General features: G+C 35.3%; 2 protein-coding genes across 2 annotated transcripts; both read left to right on the plus strand.

Annotated features, from left to right (window-relative positions):
• The first annotated feature begins 4,997 nt into the window (after positions 1–4,997).
• On the plus strand, positions 4,998–14,431 carry LOC147555971 (uncharacterized). Its single transcript, XM_086658555.1, has 12 exons — positions 4,998–5,400; positions 6,032–6,095; positions 9,607–9,712; positions 9,799–9,845; positions 10,104–10,185; positions 10,438–10,534; positions 10,914–10,965; positions 11,490–11,564; positions 12,555–12,624; positions 12,901–12,984; positions 13,173–13,233; positions 13,984–14,431. The coding sequence occupies exons 1-10, from the start codon at positions 4,998–5,000 to the stop codon at positions 12,916–12,918; spliced, it is 1,014 nt and encodes a 337-aa protein (XP_086514681.1). The 3' UTR covers positions 12,919–12,984; positions 13,173–13,233; positions 13,984–14,431.
• A 2,556-nt stretch (positions 14,432–16,987) lies between these two features.
• On the plus strand, positions 16,988–17,986 carry LOC147555972 (putative lipid-transfer protein DIR1). The gene is made up of 2 exons (XM_086658556.1): positions 16,988–17,312; positions 17,979–17,986. The coding sequence occupies exons 1-2, from the start codon at positions 16,988–16,990 to the stop codon at positions 17,984–17,986; spliced, it is 333 nt and encodes a 110-aa protein (XP_086514682.1).
• The last annotated feature ends 5,350 nt before the right edge of the window (positions 17,987–23,336 follow it).

The following is a 23,336-nucleotide window of genomic DNA, read 5'->3' on the forward strand; positions in this document are numbered from 1 at the left end:
TTTCCCTTATTCCAGGATGCATCCTGGTTTGAGGGAAATCCCTCAAAGTACTAAATCAACATCCTGACGAAATCATTTTCTCTTTCGTCGGAACAAATAAAAGGAGAAAGAGAGGAGAGTGAGGGAAGATGGGAGAGAGAGAGAGAGAGAGAGAGAGAGAGGAGGAGGAGGATGAGAGAGTAGTGGTTGACTATGGAAGGAGTAGAGGAAAGATAAGAAGATGTGAATATTTGAAAGGTCACCGACGATGGAAGTCCACATCCAACCCTTTTGGGCGTGAAGAAAAGAAGTGAGTTTCGGAGAAACAAGACAAATTTCACTTACAATTTTTAAGATCTCCAGAACTTTTTATCACCCAAAAACATCGACCTTGATTGTTAATGATAACCGTGTTGTCAAACAAAATAGATTAAAGTTCTGAATTTTATTGTTAAAATTTCTGAAGAGATTTGAGAAATTTTATGTTTGGCTCAGCGCAACTAAAAGTTAACAATTATAGAAATCTCAATGATCATACAATGTATAACTACATATACCTGTTTGTAAATAGAGAATAATATACATAGTTGTAAGGAGAGAAGGAGTGGGGATGAGAGGAAAATAAGGATTTTTGAGTGAGAGGCCCAAAAAATGGAGGGTAAATAAGTATTACCCCCAACCTAAAACAAAAATGAGAACCCAGTCCAAATTGTCAGGACAGCTCACACTTTTCTGGTTTTTATTTTATTTATCCCTCTTTTATCCCTTTACGGGAAATTTCCGTGTTTTCTGACAATTTGACGAATGACAGCGAAGCAATTAATTCTCCGTACATGACGTAATGTCAGAGAAACATTCAGATTTTTTGAAAATTCAAAAATGGCGCCATTTTTTGACGAAATTTCAGGCAATTTTTTTGGATCCTGCCCACTATATTTCTGTTCTTTCTCTCATTATTTTTGAAAACATTCACATTTTATCTTCTTCATCTCTTTCAATCTCCAAGAACATAAATTTTTTGTTCTTTCTCTCTCTAAAAGTTTTATGTTCTTATTTTTGGATGTTCATCATTCTTATTTTGCTTCACATTTTATCTTCTTCATCTCTTTCAATCTCTAAAAACATCAAAGTTTCCTGTGTTTCTTTCTCTAAAAGTTTTATGTTCTTGTTTTTCTTCTTCATCATTCTTATTTGTTTCACATTTTATCTTCTTCATCTCTAAAAGCATCAAAGTACATAACCAAATGGTCAGTGCACAGAACCATTCCCGGTACAGAAGAAAATTCCAGTTCAAAAGTGTCCAGTATTCAACCAAATGGCCAGTACACGGAACAATTTCCGGTGCACAAGAAAATTCCCAGTACAAAAATGTCTAGTACATAGCCGAATGGCGAGTACACAGAACAATTCCCGGTAGACAAGAAAATTCTCACTACAAAAATGTCTAGTACATAACAAAATGGCCAGCACACAGAACAATTCCCGGTACACAAGAAAATTCCCAGTACAAAAATGTATAGTACATATCCAAAAAATGGCCAGTACACTAAATAATTCCCGGTACACAAGAAAATTTCCTTGTACAAATTCAAGAAAAACTACAAAAAATGAAGAAATTTGTTGAAATTGGAAAGAGATAAGAAATAAATCTGGAAAAAAGAACGAAATTTGTTGAGATTGGAGAGAGAAATTTAGAAAGATTGGAGAGATAAATATGTGTGGGAGAAAATAAAAAAGAAATAAGAAATAAATTTGGAAAAAAGAACGAAAATGGCAAGTTGGTAAATTTTGTAATGGCAATTCTGTAAATTCGTGGACAGTACAAGGTTTAATGTCAGGTGCGTCAGACTATTTTTCAAAAAATTTCGCATTTCCCGGGAATTTTTCGGTGGCAATTTTGTAAATTTATGGAAAGTACACTTTATGATGGGAGGCGTGTCAGATTATTTCTCATAAATTTGAGAGTTTCCCGGAAATTTTTCGATGGTCGTTTCGTAAATTTCGAGACGGGTGTTTCGAAAATTCCACCCCCACCTCCTGACCATTGGACCTGCCCCTTATTCTTTTCCTGCAGTGGACCTGCTTCTTGTTTTGGGTCAATGATTGGGCCTTTTGCCCAACCCCTCGGAAAAAAATAACATTTTAAATGGGGCCCATTATTTACTATAAAGATAAGTGCAACGGGAGGATGAAGAGAGAGGCCCGAGTTGGTTTAGATGGCCCAATTGTTTCCAATGTTAGGTGGGCATCACCTGAATGCCTCTACCAAATTCATCCCACGGGAGGCCCCCTAAAATTGGTGGCCCAAAGCGAGGCTTTGCTCGCTTTGGGCCAAGGCCGCCCCTGGACTCTCCAACTCGGTGGACTCGAAACAAATTTTGTTTTAAAAATTGGATCAAGTACACCAATACTCTAGAAAATTGGAGTTGAAGTCGGTGGACTTAAGCAGATTTTCGATTACCAAATACGATCTGAGCCCACCGATTTTAACTTATTAAGTTGTGGGGGTAGGGATCAAACGATTTTATGAACCAAAACCGGTTCGGCCCCAAACGATTTTTTACTGAATAACGGTTTGAACCTGCAGATAAGTCGTAATTGATCATTTTACAAATATTTGCTCAAAATCATCCAAATTTTTAAGGGGAATTTGGCCAAAACTCCCTAAGAAATTATGATTTTGGTTAAAAAGAATTCATCAAAGTTTTTTAGGCTTCACCTCCCTTATGGCAATTATGTAATTTTCAATTTCAGTAAAAAGACCAACCTAACCCTAGTCTAAGAAAATACCTAGCAAACAACTTGCACTGCCTTGCAAACACTTTGCACTGCCTTGCAAAGCCTTGCAAATACCTTGCAGAGCCTTGCAAACACCTTGCATGGTTTTTGCAAACACCTTGGATAGCCTTGCAAACAAATTGCAGAGCCTTGCAAACACCTTGCAGAGCCTTGCAAAAACTTTGCAGAGCCTTGCGAACACCTTGCATGACTTTTGCAAATACCTTGCACAACCTTGCGAAAACCTTGCAGAGCCTTGCAAAGCTTTGCAAATACCTTGCAGAGCCTTGCAAACACCTTGCAGAGCCTTGCAGAGCCTTGCAAACACCTTGCAATGCCATGCAATGGTTTGCAAATTAGTTTTTGAATTGATTTAACATGAAATTTGTTACAAATTATTATATTTTGTCTAATAGAATGTTGTATCGAAAAACTAGCTAAAACCCCTACAAATTCATAATAGTCATTTTATAAGCTCTAGCACCATCATTTTACTTTTCTTCGAAAAACTTCCAAAGCTTTCATGAAATTCTCAATTTGAACATAAATACCAATCATGATTGTCCAAGAAAAAAAATATTTCTCACAGGCATTTCATCTAACAACTTTATAGCTATTTCAACCAACCTACGTCTTGTATAACCAACTAACGTTGCATTCCAAGCAACAACATCTCTTTCAAGCATTTTATCAAACACATTGCTTGCATCAACTATACTTTCACAACTTCCATATAAATCCAACAAATAAGTTTGAACATAAACATCAAAACTAACAAATTGTCATCCATCATTCATAACTTAATGAAAATAAAGCAATGAAGAAGTTGGATTATACCTTGAAACACTATCAAATTCTCCTTCCATTGAAAGTATATAAAACTTTATCTCTCTAGAATTTAGAACCAAAAACTAAATCAAACCCCTTAAAAGCCTCTTCAAACAATAAGCAAATAGATTAAATCACAAAAACCTAAAAACATCAACCCATCTTATAGCCAAAATCGATTCAAACCCCAGAAATTTTAATCGGCGTCAACAATCCAACTCGGTTCGTTCATGAGAAAAACTCAAGTTCCTGATTTATTAGTTAGATTATTACTAGGTATTTCTAATTGAATGAAGGGTATTTTTGACTCTTAAAAAATTGGTGCCTTTAAAAATGTCCTTCAAGCCTATTTTTATAACTTACTTGGGGCCTAGCTAGTTAAAAAGATGGGTTGTCTTTTTAACAAAAAAATACTAAAAATACTGGATAATATTATCAGTCCTCATCAAACTGCTTTTGTTCCTGGGAGACAAGGGACTGATAATATCATTATTGCTTCAGAAATCACTCACTCTATGAGACTCCAGAAGGGAAATCAAAAATACCTGGGACTAAAATTAGATATGTCAAAAGCATTTGATAGAATAGAATGGAGTTTCCTATCTGACATCATGATTCAACTTGGATTCTCAGACTCCTTTTGTACTCTTATAAATCAATGCATCTCAACTTCATCATCCTCTGTCCTACTCAATGGTATTCCTGGAGAACACTTCTTCCCTTCTAGGGGACTAAGACAGGGGGATCCTCTCTCCCCTTATTTATTTATCATCTGTATGGAAGCACTGAGCAGATTGTTAGGAAAGGCTCAAAATGAAGGTCAAATCCAAGGGTTCAAGTTCTCTAACAGTGCACCTATAATTACTCACCTCCTATTTGCTGATGACTGCCTTTTTTTCACTAAAATGGATATCCCCTCTGTACATAATCTCCTTCATTTGCTTAGAAATTTTGGGGAGGTTTCAGGTCAAGTCATCAACTTTCAGAGAAGTGGTATCTTCTTCAGTGCTAATGCGCATCCAAAACATTGCAAGATTGTTTCTCGACTACTTAAAGTTAGAGCTATCAACAGAGAAGACCCATACCTAGGAACAAATATCTTCATCTCCAGATCAAAAATAAAACCCTTCCTACCCATTTTAGACAAACTCCAACAGAAGCTAAGTAATTGGAAAAGAAACCTTCTCTCTCAGGCAGGAAGAGGTGAACTCATCTAGTCATCTCTGTCTGCTGCCCCTAGATACCAAATGGATATTTTTGACCTTCCCTGCAAGATAAAAAATTCCATCACTTCCCTTCAGAGGGAATTTTGGTGGGGATCATCTCCAAACAAGAAGAAAATATATTTCAAAAATTGGAACTCCATATGCAAACCAAAAACTCAAGGTGGCCTTGGTTTTAGAAACATCAATATGGACAACTTGGCACTTAGAAGCAAACTGAACTGGACTCTCAAGAAAAAAAACACTCCCTGGGTTCAAATCATAGAAGCAAAATACTTATGCAATTCCAGACAGAATTCTTCTAAGGCTTCATGGCTATGGAATAACATCAAAAGCAACCAAGCTAAAACAGATGAACTCATGTCTTGGGATATTGGCGATGGTTCTCAGGTCAATATATGGACAGACAGATGGATTCCAGGTATTCCACCTCTGGGTCTCCCTTATAAGGTTTCCCACCTTATTCTTCCTAACAATGTTTGGAACACAGAAGCACTCTCAATCCTCTTCCCTTTGCATATCCAAGAGCATATAAAAACCATCCCCCTCAACTCTGAGTCAGACCATCTCAAATGGATATTATCTAATTCAGGTGATTATTCTGTCTCCTCATATTACAAACATCTTATCCATACTCATAACCATAATGGTCATCCTTTTGGTCATTGGAAGGATCTTTGGAAACTCAGAGTGCATCCTAGAATCCTCCTATTCCTATGGAAATTGGCCCAGAACATTCTCCCTTTAAACAAAAAACTTTCAGAATTACAAGGAACCATTTCTCCAACATGTATTCTGTGTGGAGTAGAAGAAGAATCTCCCATGCATTTCATTCAACAATGTACAACTGTCAGATGTATCTTAGGCGAGTTTATTCAAAGCTACCCAGATCTAAACCACACCAATTTCGAAGAATGGTTTAATCACTTCCACAAAATAGATGAGGATAACAACTTGGAAGGAACTCTAAGCCAACTGGAAACTTTGGTAACTGCTCTCTGGCTAGTTTGGAAATGCAGATGTGACATAGTTTTCAGAAATACAACGACGAACATTCCTCTTTTAGTCAGGAATATTCGAAGTTACATCCAATCTCAAACCAGCATGTTGAAAGCTTTCCCTCTTCTTCAACAGCCAAACACCAATCACTGGAACGGGCCCCCTCAAGGAGTTCTTAAGATTAACTATGATGTCTCTTTTATCAAAACCACTTTAACCTATAGCTTTTGTTGTTCATGACTTCACAGGAAAGCAACTCGCAGGAGGGTCCTTCCTCACCAAAGCCAGGTCCGTAGACGAGGGAGAAGGGAGCAACCCTTCTTGGAATTCATTGGGCTATTAACAATGGAGTCAGGAAGGTCATTTTGGAGGGAGACTCCATAAATATTAACAACTTTTTGAATGGAGTTCCAAGCAACATGCACTGGACAGCAAAGCATGTTCTTAGACAAGTTAAAGAAGCTAGAAGTTATTTTGATCTTATATCTTTTGTGTATGTTAATAGGAAGCTAAACTCAAAAGCTAACTCACTTGCTATTAACACTAGGAATGGGGTTTCTATTTTGAATCATCAATAGAAGTTATGTTGTTTTAAAAAAAAACATAGAGAGACCCTGACATCACATGGAATTCTGTATTGTTTTAGCCCGGTGATGGCTTGTCAAAGTTGAAAGAAAGTTTTCCTTTAGTGGGAGTGGGGTAAAGAGATTCCATCTTTTAAGGGAAAAAAGAGAAAAAAATTGTCACGTGAGCAGGTTTTTCTTTTTCCTAAATTGTGTTATCAAACACAAGGAAAAGTTGGAATTTAAAGAAAAATTTTCTATTTTCTCTGAGAAAAGTCCTATCAAACACAACCGAAGAAGAAGAAGAAAAAGAGAAAGTGCTCGACCCCTTTGAAATTGGAAGACTCGAACAAATTTTGGACCAATATCGGCTCAACGTCCTATGATTTTGTATCACACATAAAAGTAGGATTGACCCTTTTAAAAGGGGGCGTTTTTAACATTTTTCTAGAAATTAGGGGCACTTTTAACCGGGAGGCGCCACTGACACAAAAGGGACCTTTAAAACTCTCCACCCCACAATAGACGTCAGAATTTTTTTTTAGTTATTTTCTTTTTGGCCCTTAGTTTGTGACCAACTTCCTTTTTGGCCCCCTCTTTTTCATAAATTCAAATTTGACCCCATTTTTTAATGTAAATACCCTAATTACCCTTCCTATAAATATATTTTAAGAATAAAATTAATTTGAAAATATCTCTCTCCACCTCACTTCTATCTCCACCTCACATCTCTCTCCACCGACGAAGGTGACCGGCTGGAAAAAATTTCGGTCGGCAACCTTCAAACATAAAAATATATATATATATATATATATATATATATTCTCTTCTTGTCTCTCTCTCTCTCCTTTCTTCTCTCTCTCTCTCATTTCTTCTCTTCCTCTCTCTCCTTTCTTTGTTCCCTACTCTCTCTCTCTAAAGCTCCGGCGAAGGGGAGGAGTGCCTTAGCAGGAGCCCCTTCTTCTGAGGTCACGTTTAACCATTCGAAGGTCTATTAAACCAAACTAGTTTGGAGAAGGGGCTTATCCCTTTTGCCGGACAGATAGGAGAGGGAGATAAGAGAAGAAGAAAAGAAAGAAAGAAGAGGAAAAAAGAAATTGAAAGTCGATGAAGAAGTCTGTCAGCAGCTTTCTGTTGGCGACCATGAAGAAGAAGAAGTGAGGTGAGGTGAAAGGTTTGATGATGTTGAGGAGAAAATAGGTGTGAGATGGATATAACTAAAAACATCTAAATTACAATAATACCTAAAAGATATTTTTGGAAAAAAAAAATCTAAAAACTGATTTTTTGGGACCAAAACAAACTGTCTAACACTATTGGAGGCCAAAGCGGCCGGTTGATAACAAATTAGAGGCCAAAACATGATTACCTCTTTTTTAAAACATACATTTGTATGTTTTGAAAGAACAAACAAGTTATCAAACCCTCTTTTTAGATAAACGTATATATTACCTAAAATTGTAGAAAGAGAAATAATCAAGTAATCAGACACGTATGCAGTGTGATAGAAACAAACATGTTACTTTTCTTCGACATACATGTATATTTTTACCTGGAAAAAAATATAAAGAAAATTTGCAAAAAAATGGTAAAAGCAAACCCTTGAGTGTTGGTGACATACTGTAGTTTGTATTTACTTTGAAAAAAAACGCCAAAGATGGTCCATAAAAAGTTGTGACAAAAAATTCGAGAAATTGGTGAAGGAAATGTCAATTTAGTGATAGTAATCACGAAATAGGAATCGACGATTTTGAAATTTCGCCTCTACTGAACTAAACAACTTTTCTGAAATTATTCTGAGTTTTCTGCCATTTCTTTTGGACTAATTTGTCAATCACACAATTCATTAAGAGAATATAGAAAACTAAATTCTTCAATGACCTTAAACCTTCAAGCTATTGGGTTGGGGGGAGGGGGGGTAAAGGATGGAGACCTTGGTGGACATTGCAATGTCCACCAATGTCTGAGTTATTACTTGGGGAGATTTAAAATGTCTCCTAATGTATGTGTTATTAGTTTGGGTCATTTTAAATGTCCACCCATGTCTCTATTAATTATTTGTGATATTTCAAATATTCACCAATGCTTTTATTATTCATTTGGGGCATTTCAAATGTTTCCCATTTGTTACTCGTTTCGTATATGAGCACATATATTTAGGACATTTTGGTTTCATCACATTAGTGGATATTTCAATGCTTTTTCAGATATAGTTTCTTGAGAGAATATTTTCCAGATTTTGGAAGATATTTGTAGACATGTAGTTAAGAAAGATAATAAAACTAATTAATGATCATGGTAATAGTTTCCACATTTGTCCACAGTATCCAAAACGAATTCTTGAAATTTCAATGAAAATGTGTTATTTCATAGGATAAGACAATAATAATAAATATCTATAAATTGTGCACCGATATCCATGAAAGTCAGAGAATATTATACTAGTGAAATATGTGTAAAAGAATATTACAATAATAATAACAATAATAATTTGTTTTTGTTAAGAAATGTAATAAAATAATAATATTAAATATCTAATAATAATTTATTTTTGTTAGAAATGAAATAAAATAAATAATAATGATAGTATTAAATTTTTTTTAAATGTCAACTACATGTGTTATCTCTAGAGTCAATGTCATGAACAATCTCCACGAATCATTTTGTTCATATACTATTCTTTTGGAATTGTCAGTGTGTCTCGAATTCTTGACCTCTAAGGTGGAAGACTAAACTTCTTACAACTCAACCAAAAGTTGTTGACATTTTTTATATACTCAATAATTAATATCTTGGAATGCTAAACGACATTTTGTTATAGTCTCAATATTTTGAACTGCCTTAAAACATCCAGAATCGTATTGACAACTATTCTGCTTATATTTTGTTCATAAATGTGCACTAATATCTTATTCTTCTACTCCCTCCTCCCATTGAGAGGATTTGCCACCAACAACAAGCATAAAGAAAACATAGACTGACATAAGGTGGTTGTACTGGTAACCTTGAGACACTTTATCTATATAATAAGGGAGGAGGGTATCTTTTTCCCTCCTCCCAACGGCCTAGATTTAGTTTCATGAGGTTATATCAAGTGGCTGAAATTTCTTCTCTTAAATATAGAGGGTTCAGATTTAATCACAATTCATTGAACGGTTGAGATGATAACAAAGAGTATCTTTTCAAAGATGCCAGCCTTCTTTACTTCGCAATTACACTAATACCCTTCCAATCAGCCCCTTCCCTCATCTTCCCGCCCAGTTTGTTTCTCACGACACTCTCCCTCCCTTATCTTCCATTTTCAAATTTCGAAACCTCCTTTGGACTCACCTCCTCTCGCAGGTACGTCGCTCATCTCCTCTCGCAAGTATCTCTCTCTCTCTCTATCTCTCATCGTAGGTCTCTCACCATCTTTTTCATCGAGTTAGGGCTTCCTGCTTGATGTTCCTTTCGCTCTCTCTCTCGGTTTATACAGGTGATTGACGATGATTATAGATTGTGACTTAGGGTTTTGATTTCGTTTTGCTACTTCGTTTAGTGACCAAATGAATTTCAAGTTCAGGGGTTTAAATTTGGAATTTCTGAAATTAGGGTTTATATGATTTGGAGATTTTTAAGTTAGGGTTTCTGGAATTTAGAGAGTTTAGAAATTAGGGTTTGTAGAGATCTAAAATATGGAATTTCTGAAGTTAAGAGTCCTCATACTAATCTTCACTTTTTCTACGATTTTCAGGAAACACCTAATTTATTCTTATAGCTGGAAGGTGAAGCTTTTAAAGAAGAAATTCAAAGCGGATAAGGAAGAAATCAGTGAGGTATCTCTCTTTCTACATTAAACCCATCTATAGTTACTTCTAATTTTCTATGCATCATAAACTATTTGAATGATTATTGTAACAAGATGATGAGTTAGATAATTGATCTCATTACAGAAGATAATATGTTCGAAGTCGAACCCGTTTCAGAAGATAATATTGACTTATCGGAACGATTCCTTGCTGGCAGGGTATAGTATTCATTTGCTTTGAATATTTCAATTGACTAACTTCATTGATATTAATGTGCAGATATTTGAAAGTCGAACAGATTTAATTGATTGGGCTAAAGAAACGGGAGAAAAAGTTGGAACTGTCATTGTGACTAAAAAATCCGATTTTGCTATTGGTAAGATAGCGAGGCTTCTCCCTGGGTGTCAGAGGGTTTTGAATTTGTGTTTGCTTAAGAAGGGAACACATATTTCGTTGTTCAGATCACCTTGGCTCACCTTGCTAAGAGATTCAAATACTAATGATCCATAGAACCACAAAAGTCGGACTATAATGCTAACTAATATTTGCATATCAAATGATTTCAGTAAAATTTGAGTTGACACATTTATAATCGTGTATCTGTTAAGATGTATATTAAGCTAGAAACTATAATGGTTCAAACGATCTCTTTATTGTTGTTTCATATGACTGCTAGCTTCGAAATCTGATGTAATGGTTAAAACGCCTTTTATTTAGTTAAGGTATTTATTTTATTTTCATTTTTTTGTTGACAGGCTTTGAAGAAGGTGTCTGTGACAACATCGCCGAACTGTTACTTCAGATTTTGTAAGCTATTTATTGTTTTTGTTTTTTTCATTGATTGTATTTTTAAACTTTTTTAATTAGTTAAGTCTACGGACTAAAACACTTTCGCTGATGCTCACCAGTTTCAAAAGATCTTGCTCAGTTGTTCGATTTTAATTTGTCGATTAGACATGAGCCATTTTATAGCTTTCTTTTCTCTCTTCAATCTTTATCATCACCATGTAGATTTTGTAGATCTTTATTTCTGTGCAAAAAGTATATTGCATTTGCGGTTTGTGGATGGTTTTCTTTTGTATCTAAGTAGTTTTCTTTTCATGTATGGTAAGAGTGAAGAAATGGAAGGAAATTTCCTGTTTTGTGATTTTGTATTTTCAATATCTCTCACAGACACACATGTACTTTTTCTTAGTGTTCTCTTATCGGCCACGTTATATGCTTCCATTGAATTGTGCCAGTGGATTTAGTTGTTTTGTCACAAAACATTTAAGGGTTTACTCACTGGCTTTCATTTGTTTGGGTTTGAGGGTTTAATGATTTCATTTTAGGTTTTTAAAGAGGCCTAAGAAGAAGTTATTTGGGATATATCTTTGCTTGATCTATCATACTTTAGATGACTTTCGGTAAGTTGTCTTGCTGCTATACCTGAAGTTGATATTTAGTATTGAAAAATTAGTTCATTTTGTATTGAAAAATTAGTCTAATGAGTAATATCACATAAGAATCTCTAATTTTCTCAGTCTCCCCTCTCTATAAAGTTTGCTAAATATTTGGCATCTTCGTCTCTATTTTGGTGAATGCTTTGTCTGTTAAAGTTCAGTAGAACTTCGTCTTTCATTACAACTGTCGCAGGTATATATTTTGACTTTCTTGCCATATTTCTCGATCGATAAAACACAATAACTATCATTTCTGTCTATATAGTAGAGTTTCTGATTATGAGATTCAAGTTGAAGCCATGAAATTAAGAGGATTTTAGCGTAGAAGAATGAAGATTAACACCGTGAAAGAAACAAGTAGATACTAAATTTAGATGGTTGTGAAATAAAAGAACATGAAATTGTATGAGGTATGGCTAAGGGTAATGATATTTGCTATTGTGTCTTTGGTTCTGTTGTTCTTCTATCAAATCATACAATGGGTGATTTTTTTTATGGAACTGTTCGACGAATGTCCTGAATGAAATTTAGTTGTTTACACTAGACTGGGTTTGTGCATAACTTTTGAATGGCCAAAAGCACTTTGTTGTAGTAGTGGTTCACCTCTTATTAACTAAGCACTTAATATCTATATAATTTTGCGTAATTTTGCGATGTCCAAATTATGTTACACAGTAATTGGAAAAACAATATAAGCACAACATTGGAATGTGATGAACTAATGTAAATACTTATGCGCACGTAATGTGTTCGACAAATGTAATTTGGTTATCTTTCTTTATAAAAAGGTTATATTGTACTGTGCTCAAATTTTTGCGTTGTTATCACAACCGAATGTCTAATTTTGTCACTTTTCTCCCTATACAGTTTGCTGATTGGGTTTATCTATAATCTTCATGTTCATTCTCTTTCGTAATTTTCAGTAATTTTCGATCTTCAATTTCATTTGACCAGGATAATGGAGAAGACGGGTTCAAAAGCAGAACCTGACCTTCAAGAGTTGTTTGTATCAGGAACCCATTTGGTAATCTCTCTCTCATCTTTTTTTATTTTCTTTTATCATTGGTTTTTCCTCACAACAGTGAATCTTTTAATCTGTTTTGATTTGGTAGTAGATGTGTATTAATTGTGTGTATTTATAATCAACAGTAGTTGAAGATTGAGAATTGCTCTTATATCTAACATTTGTTTTATTAATCGAGTTAGTTTCGTCAGGTTATTGTTAATTTTTCTATTACGTTTACTTAGGTATTAGGATTATTCGTTTAACTACAATTCATCCTTGATGAATCCTCTTTAGGTCTTCATTCTTCTTTGAGACATTTAAAGGAATTGAATTTCTTCGCCAGAAGATAGTCCGCAATTTGCTTCCGCTTCAACTAAGGTTAGTTTTTCTCTTTGATTTCTTTATCCAAAATTTTAATATTTATGTCGGTTGGTCTTTGAATCATAATTGAACCCAGTCGTTACTACCTATAAATTAAATGTCTCAATAATGTCGGTTAATCATCTTTTCTAATACTGAAACTATGCAAAGATCTCCAAAGTTAGGTGCTTTTTACGATGTTTCAGTTCTTCCAAGAATCAAAATCGTCGAAAGCGAAGAACAAACAGAGTCCAACCCAGAGCTCAAGTAAGATATCTCTACTAGCTCAATCAATTATCGTTTCCTGATCTGTCTCAAGGTTTGTTCACTGTAGTTTGCTCACTGTAGTTTTATCTTTTACTTTAATAGTTTTATCTTCTACTTTAACTTATGTCTAATAAAACTGATTATAAGTCGAAGTTTGCTCACTGTAGTTTTATCTTCGTAATACCTAATGCAATGGAAACAACATATAGGAAATCTTCCGTCTGTTTTAATGCAATGCAACAATCTGTAATGCTTTAAACGACTTCATGTTTATAAGTTATAACTTCATGGAGCATCCCCCACGCTAAAACTTGCAAATTTGATGTCTGCATTGAAGTTAAATGTGTTTAAAGTGTTTGAAGTTAAAAAAAATTCACTTGCTGCAAGTTTTTCACTTCCATTTATAATAGCTTTTCATACTTTATTTATTTGTTTGAATTAAATGAGCTTGAGTTGATGAATGGAGAGCTAAGATAATAATATTTTATAACCCATATGAAATGTGCTTGAAAGAATTGTTGGAATCGATTGACAGATGATCTTGCTTAATATTTGTTGTTGTACATCATGCTCATTAGATTATGCTCATGGAATCTTGCATTTTCTTTCTTAGGGTTTTTTGGATTCGTAATTAGGTGTTGTTTGGACAAACCTTAAGCTTACGTTTTGTTCGAGGAAATACTAAGCTTGAGGTTTGTTAAACAAACCCCGAATAAACCCCTTCTTACTAAATCTTGCTTTTGTGATCAGGTTCCCTTACTTAGTAACTCAACTTTGAGTTAGTTCGAACGATTACTGAATGGATATATCAAAGAAAGCACCTCCTGCAAAAGTACTCTCTGAGGTTCAAAGCCTATCTCATGGAAGTTCGACAACTAAATATCTACACAAATATATCTTCAAGGGTGAAGATCGTACGACCATCGTTACGGAAGGAATCAAGGAAGAAATGTTACAAGAATGTCAAACAATAGATTTATCAAAGAAAGAACTTCCTGCAGAAAATCGTACGACTGTTGTTGTGGAAGCGACAAACGATATTCAGAAGAGTTTCGAATTCTAATTTGGAATGTTTAGATGCTTGAATTTTTGTTAAGACGGGGTTGTAAAATCGTTTTTTATTAAACTACGATCGACACTTCTAATATGTTGACTTAACGAGGGTGACTTCATAATATAAGTTAGATCTATTTTCTCATACGCACTTCACTTAACGCATATGATAAAACTGTCCGTGCCCTGCGGGCACGGGTTATACCCTCGTTCTTTAATAATAAGGGTGTATGGGTGAAATATGTCCACATTGAGCTATAATAATAATTCCCAACATGTCTAGGTCATTCTATAATAATAATAATAATCGCATCTTTTTTTGTTAAAAGAATAATAATCGCATCTAAAACATTCTTTGTTACTAGCATCAATAATGAGGGTCAGGGGCGGATTCAAGGGGGTGCGAGGGGGTGCGGCCGCACCCCTCGTTCCTCCCGAAAACAAATAGTAGTAGTAGTAATAATTTCTTTTTTACACATATAGGTATATAGATATGGAGATAACGATGTGTGTAGATGACATGAAGGACACTTTGGTGTAATGGATAAAAGACGGGATGTAAATCTGTGTGAACAAGAGGTCATGGGTTCGAAACCTATCACTTGAATTTTCACTGTTTTTTTGAAGTGCTTGTGCCTTCAAGTGGATGTGTAAGTAAGCGTGCATAATTATAGCTGAATTTAAGAGTGGCTTGATGGTAGAAGAAACGGTCCTATAGCACATCGTACCTAGGTGACTCGGCTTCGAGTCCAACTTCCCCCATTTTTAGTTTTATTTTTTAAAACATAATCAATGCAACTATCAACCTATATAAAATCAATTCAAATATCCTAAACCCCTACAAACTTCAATTTATCTACCTTAGATTCTATAAACTTCAATCCATGTACCATAAACTCCTAGAAACTTCAATTCATCTACCACAAACTCTTACAAACTTCAATTTATCTACCTCTGTTGAAAGAGTTTTATCAGCTATGAAGCTAGTTAAAACACGATTAAGAAAAAGGATGAGTGATGCGTGGCTCAATGATAGTTTAGTAGTCTTTATTGAAAAAGAAGTTTTTAGTGAAATTGACAATGAGTCGATTATGCGAACATTTCAAAATATGAACTCTCGTAGAGGTCAATTGCGTTTGTAATTGTTGATGTATCAATATAATTAATGAATATAAGTATTTTATCAATTATTGTGTTTGCAAAAAAAAAATTTATTTAGGTATATAAATCCGCACCCCCTAGGTGAAAATCCTGAATCCGTCCCTGAGGGTGTATGCCAAATTCTATTTTCCCTTCTATTTGCTCCCTTGCCCAACTGTCCGCCGGTTGATTTGGGACGTCTCACTTGAGCGTGGAAACAAATAGAAAGATAATATACTTAAGTGAGAACTCACCACATCAGCGGGAGGACTCGGGGAGGATTCAAATGGGGAGAGAAATAAATTTCTTGAATATAATATTAGTATTACCAAATATTATTAACTAAATTATCTAATGTTTCGTCGTAATAACAACATAAAGTGTCTACTATGATCCGACAGTAACCTCTCCAACTACCTATCTAAAAAGACGATATCAATGAAAATATCAAACTCGTCGTTATTGAAGGTTTGTTGGTAAAAGTCATCGGTCCCCTTCTCATCTTTGAGACGGAAATAAAACAAAGTTTTGGCTTTCTTGAAAAAAAAATATAATGCCATATTGCTCTCAATTTCTCAAAAGAAAATTACTCTATAAATTGTTTTGAAGCGACAACTAATTACCGACAGGGAACACCTACGAAGTTTTTCTTGAACTGTCAGCCTGCCTCAAATCCTCGAACACCTACAAAGTTTCTATGTAATATCATCGTAATCTTCTTTCCGTGTGCATCACTTCTTCCGAGTCGAAACTCGTAAGTGAAATTTTATATACACTTAGGTCATGTTTGTCCTGTGAGGCTTTTGTGGCCTGTAATAGGCGAGAAGTTCTATAGGCACCACTGAATTTGCTATGGTTAACCTCATATTAATCGGTTGAATCAATTAACGTAACGGTTTGACTTACATAGGGTTTGGGTGTCCAGTGTCCGTGGCCTCAATGAACAGGAGTGGTTTGGATGTCCACGGGTCTCACCGGGCTCGTGTGAATATGATAAAGGGGATTTCGGACTTATATCCGGCCTCTACTTGAGATACCTTGTAAAGAGATAGAATTTGGTAACTCTTGGTTTTGGCTGTATAGGGTAAACTTATAGTCCCTATAAACTAAAGGGCCGAAAAGCCCACCGCTTCAATACTTAGCCCTTTTCCAAAGACATCCCGTGACTAGGAGGCTATATGCCTAAACTGCCCTATCTTTTTCACAGTAATACCTCAACTGTGCAGTTACCTTTCCTCTCATTTTATAAGCAATTCTGCCAATTAAAATGGGTATTTTGGTCAAGAGTTTGTAAGACTTCACTGATTCAGGTGAATTCAGGTGAGTCGGTCACTGTACTAGAACAGTCTTTATGTTAATCAAACAAAAGTTTACCACATTTGACAACAGCAACAAACAAAAACTTGACCCAAATACCAAGTTTCAATACCCAAAACAAACAAAACCCTAACTCACTATAAAATTGACAACTACCAATTTGATTATACAATCCATTGCCAAGCAAATTTGAGAGAGAGAGAAAGAGAGAAGAAAAAGAAACTAGCTAGAGAGAGAAGAGAAGATGGGTAGGAGTGGTGAAGTTGCATGGGGTTTAGGAGTAATTGTAGTGGTGGTTTTGATTGGAATTGAAATAGGAGAGAGAAAAGGTGTGAATGGCATGACAATATGTAACATGGAATCAAGTCAATTGGCACAGTGTTTGCCATCAATTAGGGCAGGCTCAACACCTGCCCCACCAACCCAAGGTTGCTGTGATGTGATGAAAATTGCAGATATGCATTGCCTTTGTACTTATAAAGTTCTCCTTCCTACTTTTGGTGTTGATCCTGACCTTGCCATGGGTTTACCTAAGAAGTGTAATCTTAATGCACCCCCTGAATGTGGTGGTACTTATCTTTTAAACCCTTTATACTTTTTTTTTTTTTAATGAGAAATCGACTACGTTCTAAGTTAGTCGTTACAAGGAGATGTGATAAACACGATAACCGTCTAAGTTAAACCATGAAAGAGGTCTAAAAGTCTGACAAATTTATTACATTATTTTATTTATACTAATAATAACTCAAGTTTAATATTCTTCGGATTTGCACTTCTAGTGGATCGAACCTTGTACCTCTTCATTGCAGAGTAACGCATTAACTAACTGGGCTACCAATAGTTTGCTATACTCATTTCATCATTATACATCTAATTAGTGCTTTATGTTAAGGTTAAACTATTTTTATGGAATGTCAACCACTTCTAAGTTGCAAAAATAAATCAATTTTTTATATGTGATATTCTCGAATCCGCAGTTCCCTTTAGTCAACCATTTTGCAAATTTAAGAGGTTTAAAAATAGACGAATCTTGTTTTTTTTTTTAGGATATGACCTAAATCTTGGAGGTAGCACGTTTGTAGGCAGTCTATCTTGTCCTTTGTAAAAGAATAAAGCGGACAAGAATTACGTTGTTCTTATCGTCTTTCTTTTCCGCCTTAACAGACTTATTTATTTATATTTTCATCTTCTTCTTCTTCTTTTTCTATTTTATTATTTGCATTTGGATATTGCAGGAGCATGAGAAAGGTTCAAATATGGAAGTCTGAAATGCGGGAAGTAATTTCAAGTAGTGGTTTAATAGCAGGAAGTTAATCAATTTAGGAGTTTTATATAGTGGCTATTCAGACTATGAGGAGCCTCAATTTTGTATTTGAATTATGAAATGTCATGTACTCTTATAATAAATTAATAATATGTTTGTTAGCAAGTTTCGACTAAAGATCGATATAATAATTAGGATTCAAGTTGCTTTTATCGCATAAACTTAGAAACGTTTCACATTGTTTTTGTTTTTTTCGAGAAATCGACTGCGGTCTACGTTAGTCGTCACAAGGCATTGGTACATCATCAAGATGTGGCAAGCACGAGAACCGCCTAATTTAAACCACAATGAAAGAGTCCTAAAGTCCGACAACATGAAATAGGCCTAAAATCCGACAAATTTATTATATTATTTACTTTATTACTCTATGTTAGGGTGCTCGCAGGAGCGAAGCCACTGAGGGGCCTTTGCGTGCAAGTACTCTCGTGGCCCCAAAAGTAATTTTCCTTTCCTACTTTTGGTTTAGCCTCTTCTCTGTGCCTATCAACAGAAGTCTAATTTGATCCCACGAATTATAACTCTTTGCATTAAAGCCCAAGTACTAAAAGGGCCCAACACAAATTAAAGAAATCAATAAACCCAAAAGCTCCTATATACAGGGGCGTGTTTGAGGGGGTGCGACAGGTGCGGTCGCACCGGACCCCCTCAAATCACATAATTTTGTCAAAGAGACAGGGGCCCCTAAATGTCAAATCAAATATATTGATTTGGCAGTATGAAATGAAACAAGATAGTGATATAGCTCAATTGGTAAACCTCTTCAACATTTAGTACGAGGTCTTAGGTTCAATCCTCTCCATGGTCAATTTTTTGTTTATTTTATTAACTCACATTGCCTCGAATTATTTCTAACAACTATTAGAATAGTCTAGTGTTTATCTTAATGAAGTTGAATACTTATTGTTCTATTCACTTCATGGAAGGAGTGTCAAATGTGTATTGTTTTTGCATATAAGTATTTGGGAGGAAAAAATGCACAACTTAAATATTATTGGAGAAAGGGCCCCAAACATTTTTTCCGCACCGGGCCCCCAAATTCTCGGCCACGCCACTGCCTATATACATAACACAACAGGCCTAGAAGGGGCCAATATATATCCAACTCTCGGAGACTAATAAATCTCTTAAACCCACATTTAATTTTAAACACGAAACTATTACAATTAGAAAACTTAAAATCTTTAGCGGTCGTTCAGCCTAATTTGGTGTTTGAATCTCTTACTATGATATAATCAATTCATTGAGTATTTATAGACATGGAGTCCAGAGATGTTTATGTATACTTACAAAGTTATCTTCAAACTAATCTAAACTAATCCAATTTGTATAAGTCAAAAGCACAATATAATAACAACTTGTCTATCTACCTTCATTTAATCGGTTATTTAACCGGTTATTCAAGATTCTTCTTGTACACGCAGTCTCCTGTATAATGCATGTAATATGATCAACAACTGTGATGTATCGAGTTTCAGTTAAATTAGTGTTGATACGTTCGCGAATGAAATGACAGTCAAGTTCAGTGTGTTTTGTTCTTTCATGAAATGTTGGATTTCCTACAATATGCATTGGAACATGACTATCACAAAAGACTTATATCGATCGGAGAAAGGAATGTGAAGATTATCAAATAAGTATTTCAGCATGTATTTTTTTTTTAATTGTTCAGCGTGCCTCGAACCCTTGACCTCTAAGGTGGAAAATGATGAGACATGAAAATGTCCCATCTGAATCTCTTAACTCGGGTTAGTTAGTCCAGTTCGAGCGGTTACTCTGATGATTTGTTTGATTTTCTTTCTCAGGTGTCTTTTACGGAATTCGACGAGAAAAACAGTTAAGATTGGGAGAAAGACACAAACGAGGGGCATTATGGTCATTTGTTCATTCTGGTATTTTGACCAACATTGATGATCAGATAAGAAGTGGGGTCCATGACGAGTCCGTAGGCGAAAACGAAAGTGAAATCGGAGTTCGGGTTAGAGAAATAGAGGAGGTCAAAGATTGGGGTCAAAATCATTTGACCAAAACACCTAGAGCCACGTGGCGCAGATCCATCAGGAGGACACAACGCAATCTGACGGTAACATGAGTTCGTGGTATAATGTCGGGAAGATTGGTGGGCTCCCGGGTGTTTTCGGGATCCTGACCTAGCAGCAGTTGGGTGCGACATGGCACATGGTACTATGATGCTCCCTTACACACGTCATATTGATCGACGGCCGTAGATATTTCCCACAGATCCCGTGTATGTGGCTCTTGTCGTAGTTTATGTTGGCTGCCGCGCGAAGCACCAAATCACACCCTTATGCCAGCTTTTGATTAAACGTGATAAGCATTGATTGGCTCCACGATTTAGGGGATCTCTTTGATTGGGTCATATCATTCTCATCTTCTCCTTCCTTATGAAATAAATAGAAAAAAACAGAGAAGTAAAGAAGGAGAAGATTTCAGAAGATAGAGTTGGATTTTGAAAGAGATTTTCCTCTCCGATAAAACAGAGGAAGAACCGAAACAGAGAGAGACCCGAGAGAAAGGGATTGAAGGAGTTAGTTTGTTAGGATCCAGGAGAGAGAAAGATCGGGGTTAATGAAGAAAAGATTCGGTTGGATGTATTTTGATAAGAGGAAGAACCGAAACAGAGGGGGCCGAGAGACTTGATATTCTTTAAATTCAAATTCAAGAGGGAGTGAGAAGGATTCAAATTCAAACCGAGAGAGAAGGAGAGTTGGATCACGGTTGTTAGAGATGGTTGTTAGGATTTTAGAGAGAGAGAGAACCAAGAGATTCGATTCAATTCGAATCAAAACAGAAACAAAGGATTTCAATTAGGTTGTGTTTGATATCAGGGAAACAATTCCATGGAAATAAAAGAATTCCGTGGAAACTCTTCCACGGAACTTGTTCTGTGGAAATAAGAGTTCTTTCGTTTGGTAGTCATTTATTATTCCGTGGAATTACGAACTTTGTTATTTGGTTGACAACTAACTTCTACGAATATAATGTTCAATTAAGAGTTTTATTTACTCTTATGTAGTCTAAGTGATATTTTTACTTTTGCGAAAATTACATTTTCATCCTTATGTTGTCTAAATTACATTTTTACCCTTATGCTTTCAAAATTATATTTTTACCCATATGTTGTAAAATTATTTAACCTTGTGTCACGTTACTAATTTAAGGGTAAAAATGTCATTTTGATATTATACGAGGGTAAAAATGTCATTTTGACAACATAAGGGTGAAATGTCAATTTGATATTATAAAAGGGTAGGAATGTAATTTTGGCTATAAATTCCAAAATGTCATTTTGACAACTTTGTAAACATGTCTTTTGGTAAGAAGGACAAAAGTGTCATTTGCCCAATGTATAAGTAAAAATTCATTTTGCTAAATTTTATGGGTAAAAATATCATTTTGAACATATATGGGGATAAATATTAGGTTTCAAGTATCCGAATATATTAAAATATTTTTATTTTGATTTTTGACTTTCCACGGAAACTAATTCCGAGGGGGAGCAAGGAATTAAAAGTGGACTATTTCGTGGAAATAGAATCCCTAGGGAATTAAAGTCATGGAATTACACTTCGTATCAAACGGTGGAAATACCTATTTCCACGGAAATTCTTTTATTTCCATGGAAATGGGAGATATCAAACACACCCTTAGTCTTGGGTCTATAAAACAGAAGAGAAACAGAGAGCTAGTGGACCACGGATTTTATAGAGAAGAACAGGAGAGAGAGAGAGAGAGAGAGAGAGAGAGAGACAGAACCGAAGCTTACATTGCCGATTTTCTGGATTTTTGATTTTCCTTTTGTTTCCTCTACTTCTTAGTGAGAGAGAGAGAGATTACAGAGGAAGAGAGAGAATTAGAGAGAGACAGAGAGATTAATAAGAGAGTTATTGTAGAGAGAGAGAGAAACAGAAACTCGGTTTTAATATTATCATTTTCTTGCTGTTGATTTTTCTTGTTGTTTTGTACTTCTTAGTGAGAGGGAGGGAGATTACAGAGAAAGAGGGAGAGAGAGATTACAGAAAGAGTGAAAAAGAAACAGAAAGAAAGTACTTTCAAGAAGATGAGAAAATAATTTTCTCTCAGAGAATTCATTTCCGGGAAGACGAGAAAATCGTTTTCCCAGAGGGTGCGTTTGGCAGATTCCGAGAAAAACAGAAGGAAATCACTTCCTTAGGCTCTGTTTGGTGGGAAAATCGCAGAAAAGTTAAGTTTCTTTCTTCTTTTTCTTATACTAATTCAAATATTTATCGTTTCTAGCATGAGTAGCTAAATCTTTTTTATCTAGGGTTTTAGATGAAGTCATAATAATTATTCTCTCGATAAATTTATTAAAGTTTTTACTATTTTAAAGATAAAATCTTCCGGATTTTTAAACCGTTCATGGACTAAAACCTGAGTTATATAAAGAACTCTCTAATTAGATCAAAATTAAATTGTCGTTAGAATTGTTAGGAAGACAGATTCGAAAACCCTAGGTTCCCTTTTTCTGAATACCGACTTATTTCTTTATTTATTTTTGAGTTTTATATTTTATTTTTATTTTACCACCATCAAACCATTTTTAAATCTCAATAGTTTTAAGGGTACGTAAAATTTAGTTTAACTTAGTCTCTGAGGAACGAACCGGTCTTACCGGAACTATTACTAGACGCCCGTATACTTGCGGGTGGAGACCTTTTAGGGTAACCTTTTAGGCCCATCAGAAAACTATACCTCTTACCACTCCAACCAAGGGTGGTTGGCTGTATTTCAACATGAAGATTCGCTAGAGCGCAGTACTCTGCTTCTGCGGACGATCGGAAAACAGTAGATTGTTTATTGGATTTTCAAGAGATAGGATTATCACCAAAATTTGTAAAATAGCTTGATGTGGATCTATGAGTCGTGTTACATCCTGCCCAATCAACATTAGTATATCCACGAAGACGTAAAGAATTTTGAGCGGATAATAAAATGCCATGACCTATAGTTCGTTGGAGATATCGTAAAATACGAAAGGCAACATCATGATGAGTAGTGTGTGGTGCCTTCATAAGTTGGCTTAAGGTAATGACAACATATGTAATATCAGGACGGGAACCGTTAAGTATAAAAGACGCCCAATAAGCATGCAATAGAGACTCAAATCAAGTAGAGAATTCCCATATGTTGGGCACACTTTAGATGTTGCTCGAGAAGGAGATGAGTTTTTGGGCTATGAGACCCAAATATTTTAAAATGCCTAAAATATATTTTCTTTGGCAAAAGAAAA

This window comes from Eschscholzia californica, unplaced genomic scaffold (genome assembly GCF_041429995.1).
Source record: "Eschscholzia californica isolate CP2 unplaced genomic scaffold, dmEscCali1.0.p SCAF_2, whole genome shotgun sequence".
Taxonomy (NCBI): Eukaryota; Viridiplantae; Streptophyta; class Magnoliopsida; order Ranunculales; family Papaveraceae; genus Eschscholzia; species Eschscholzia californica.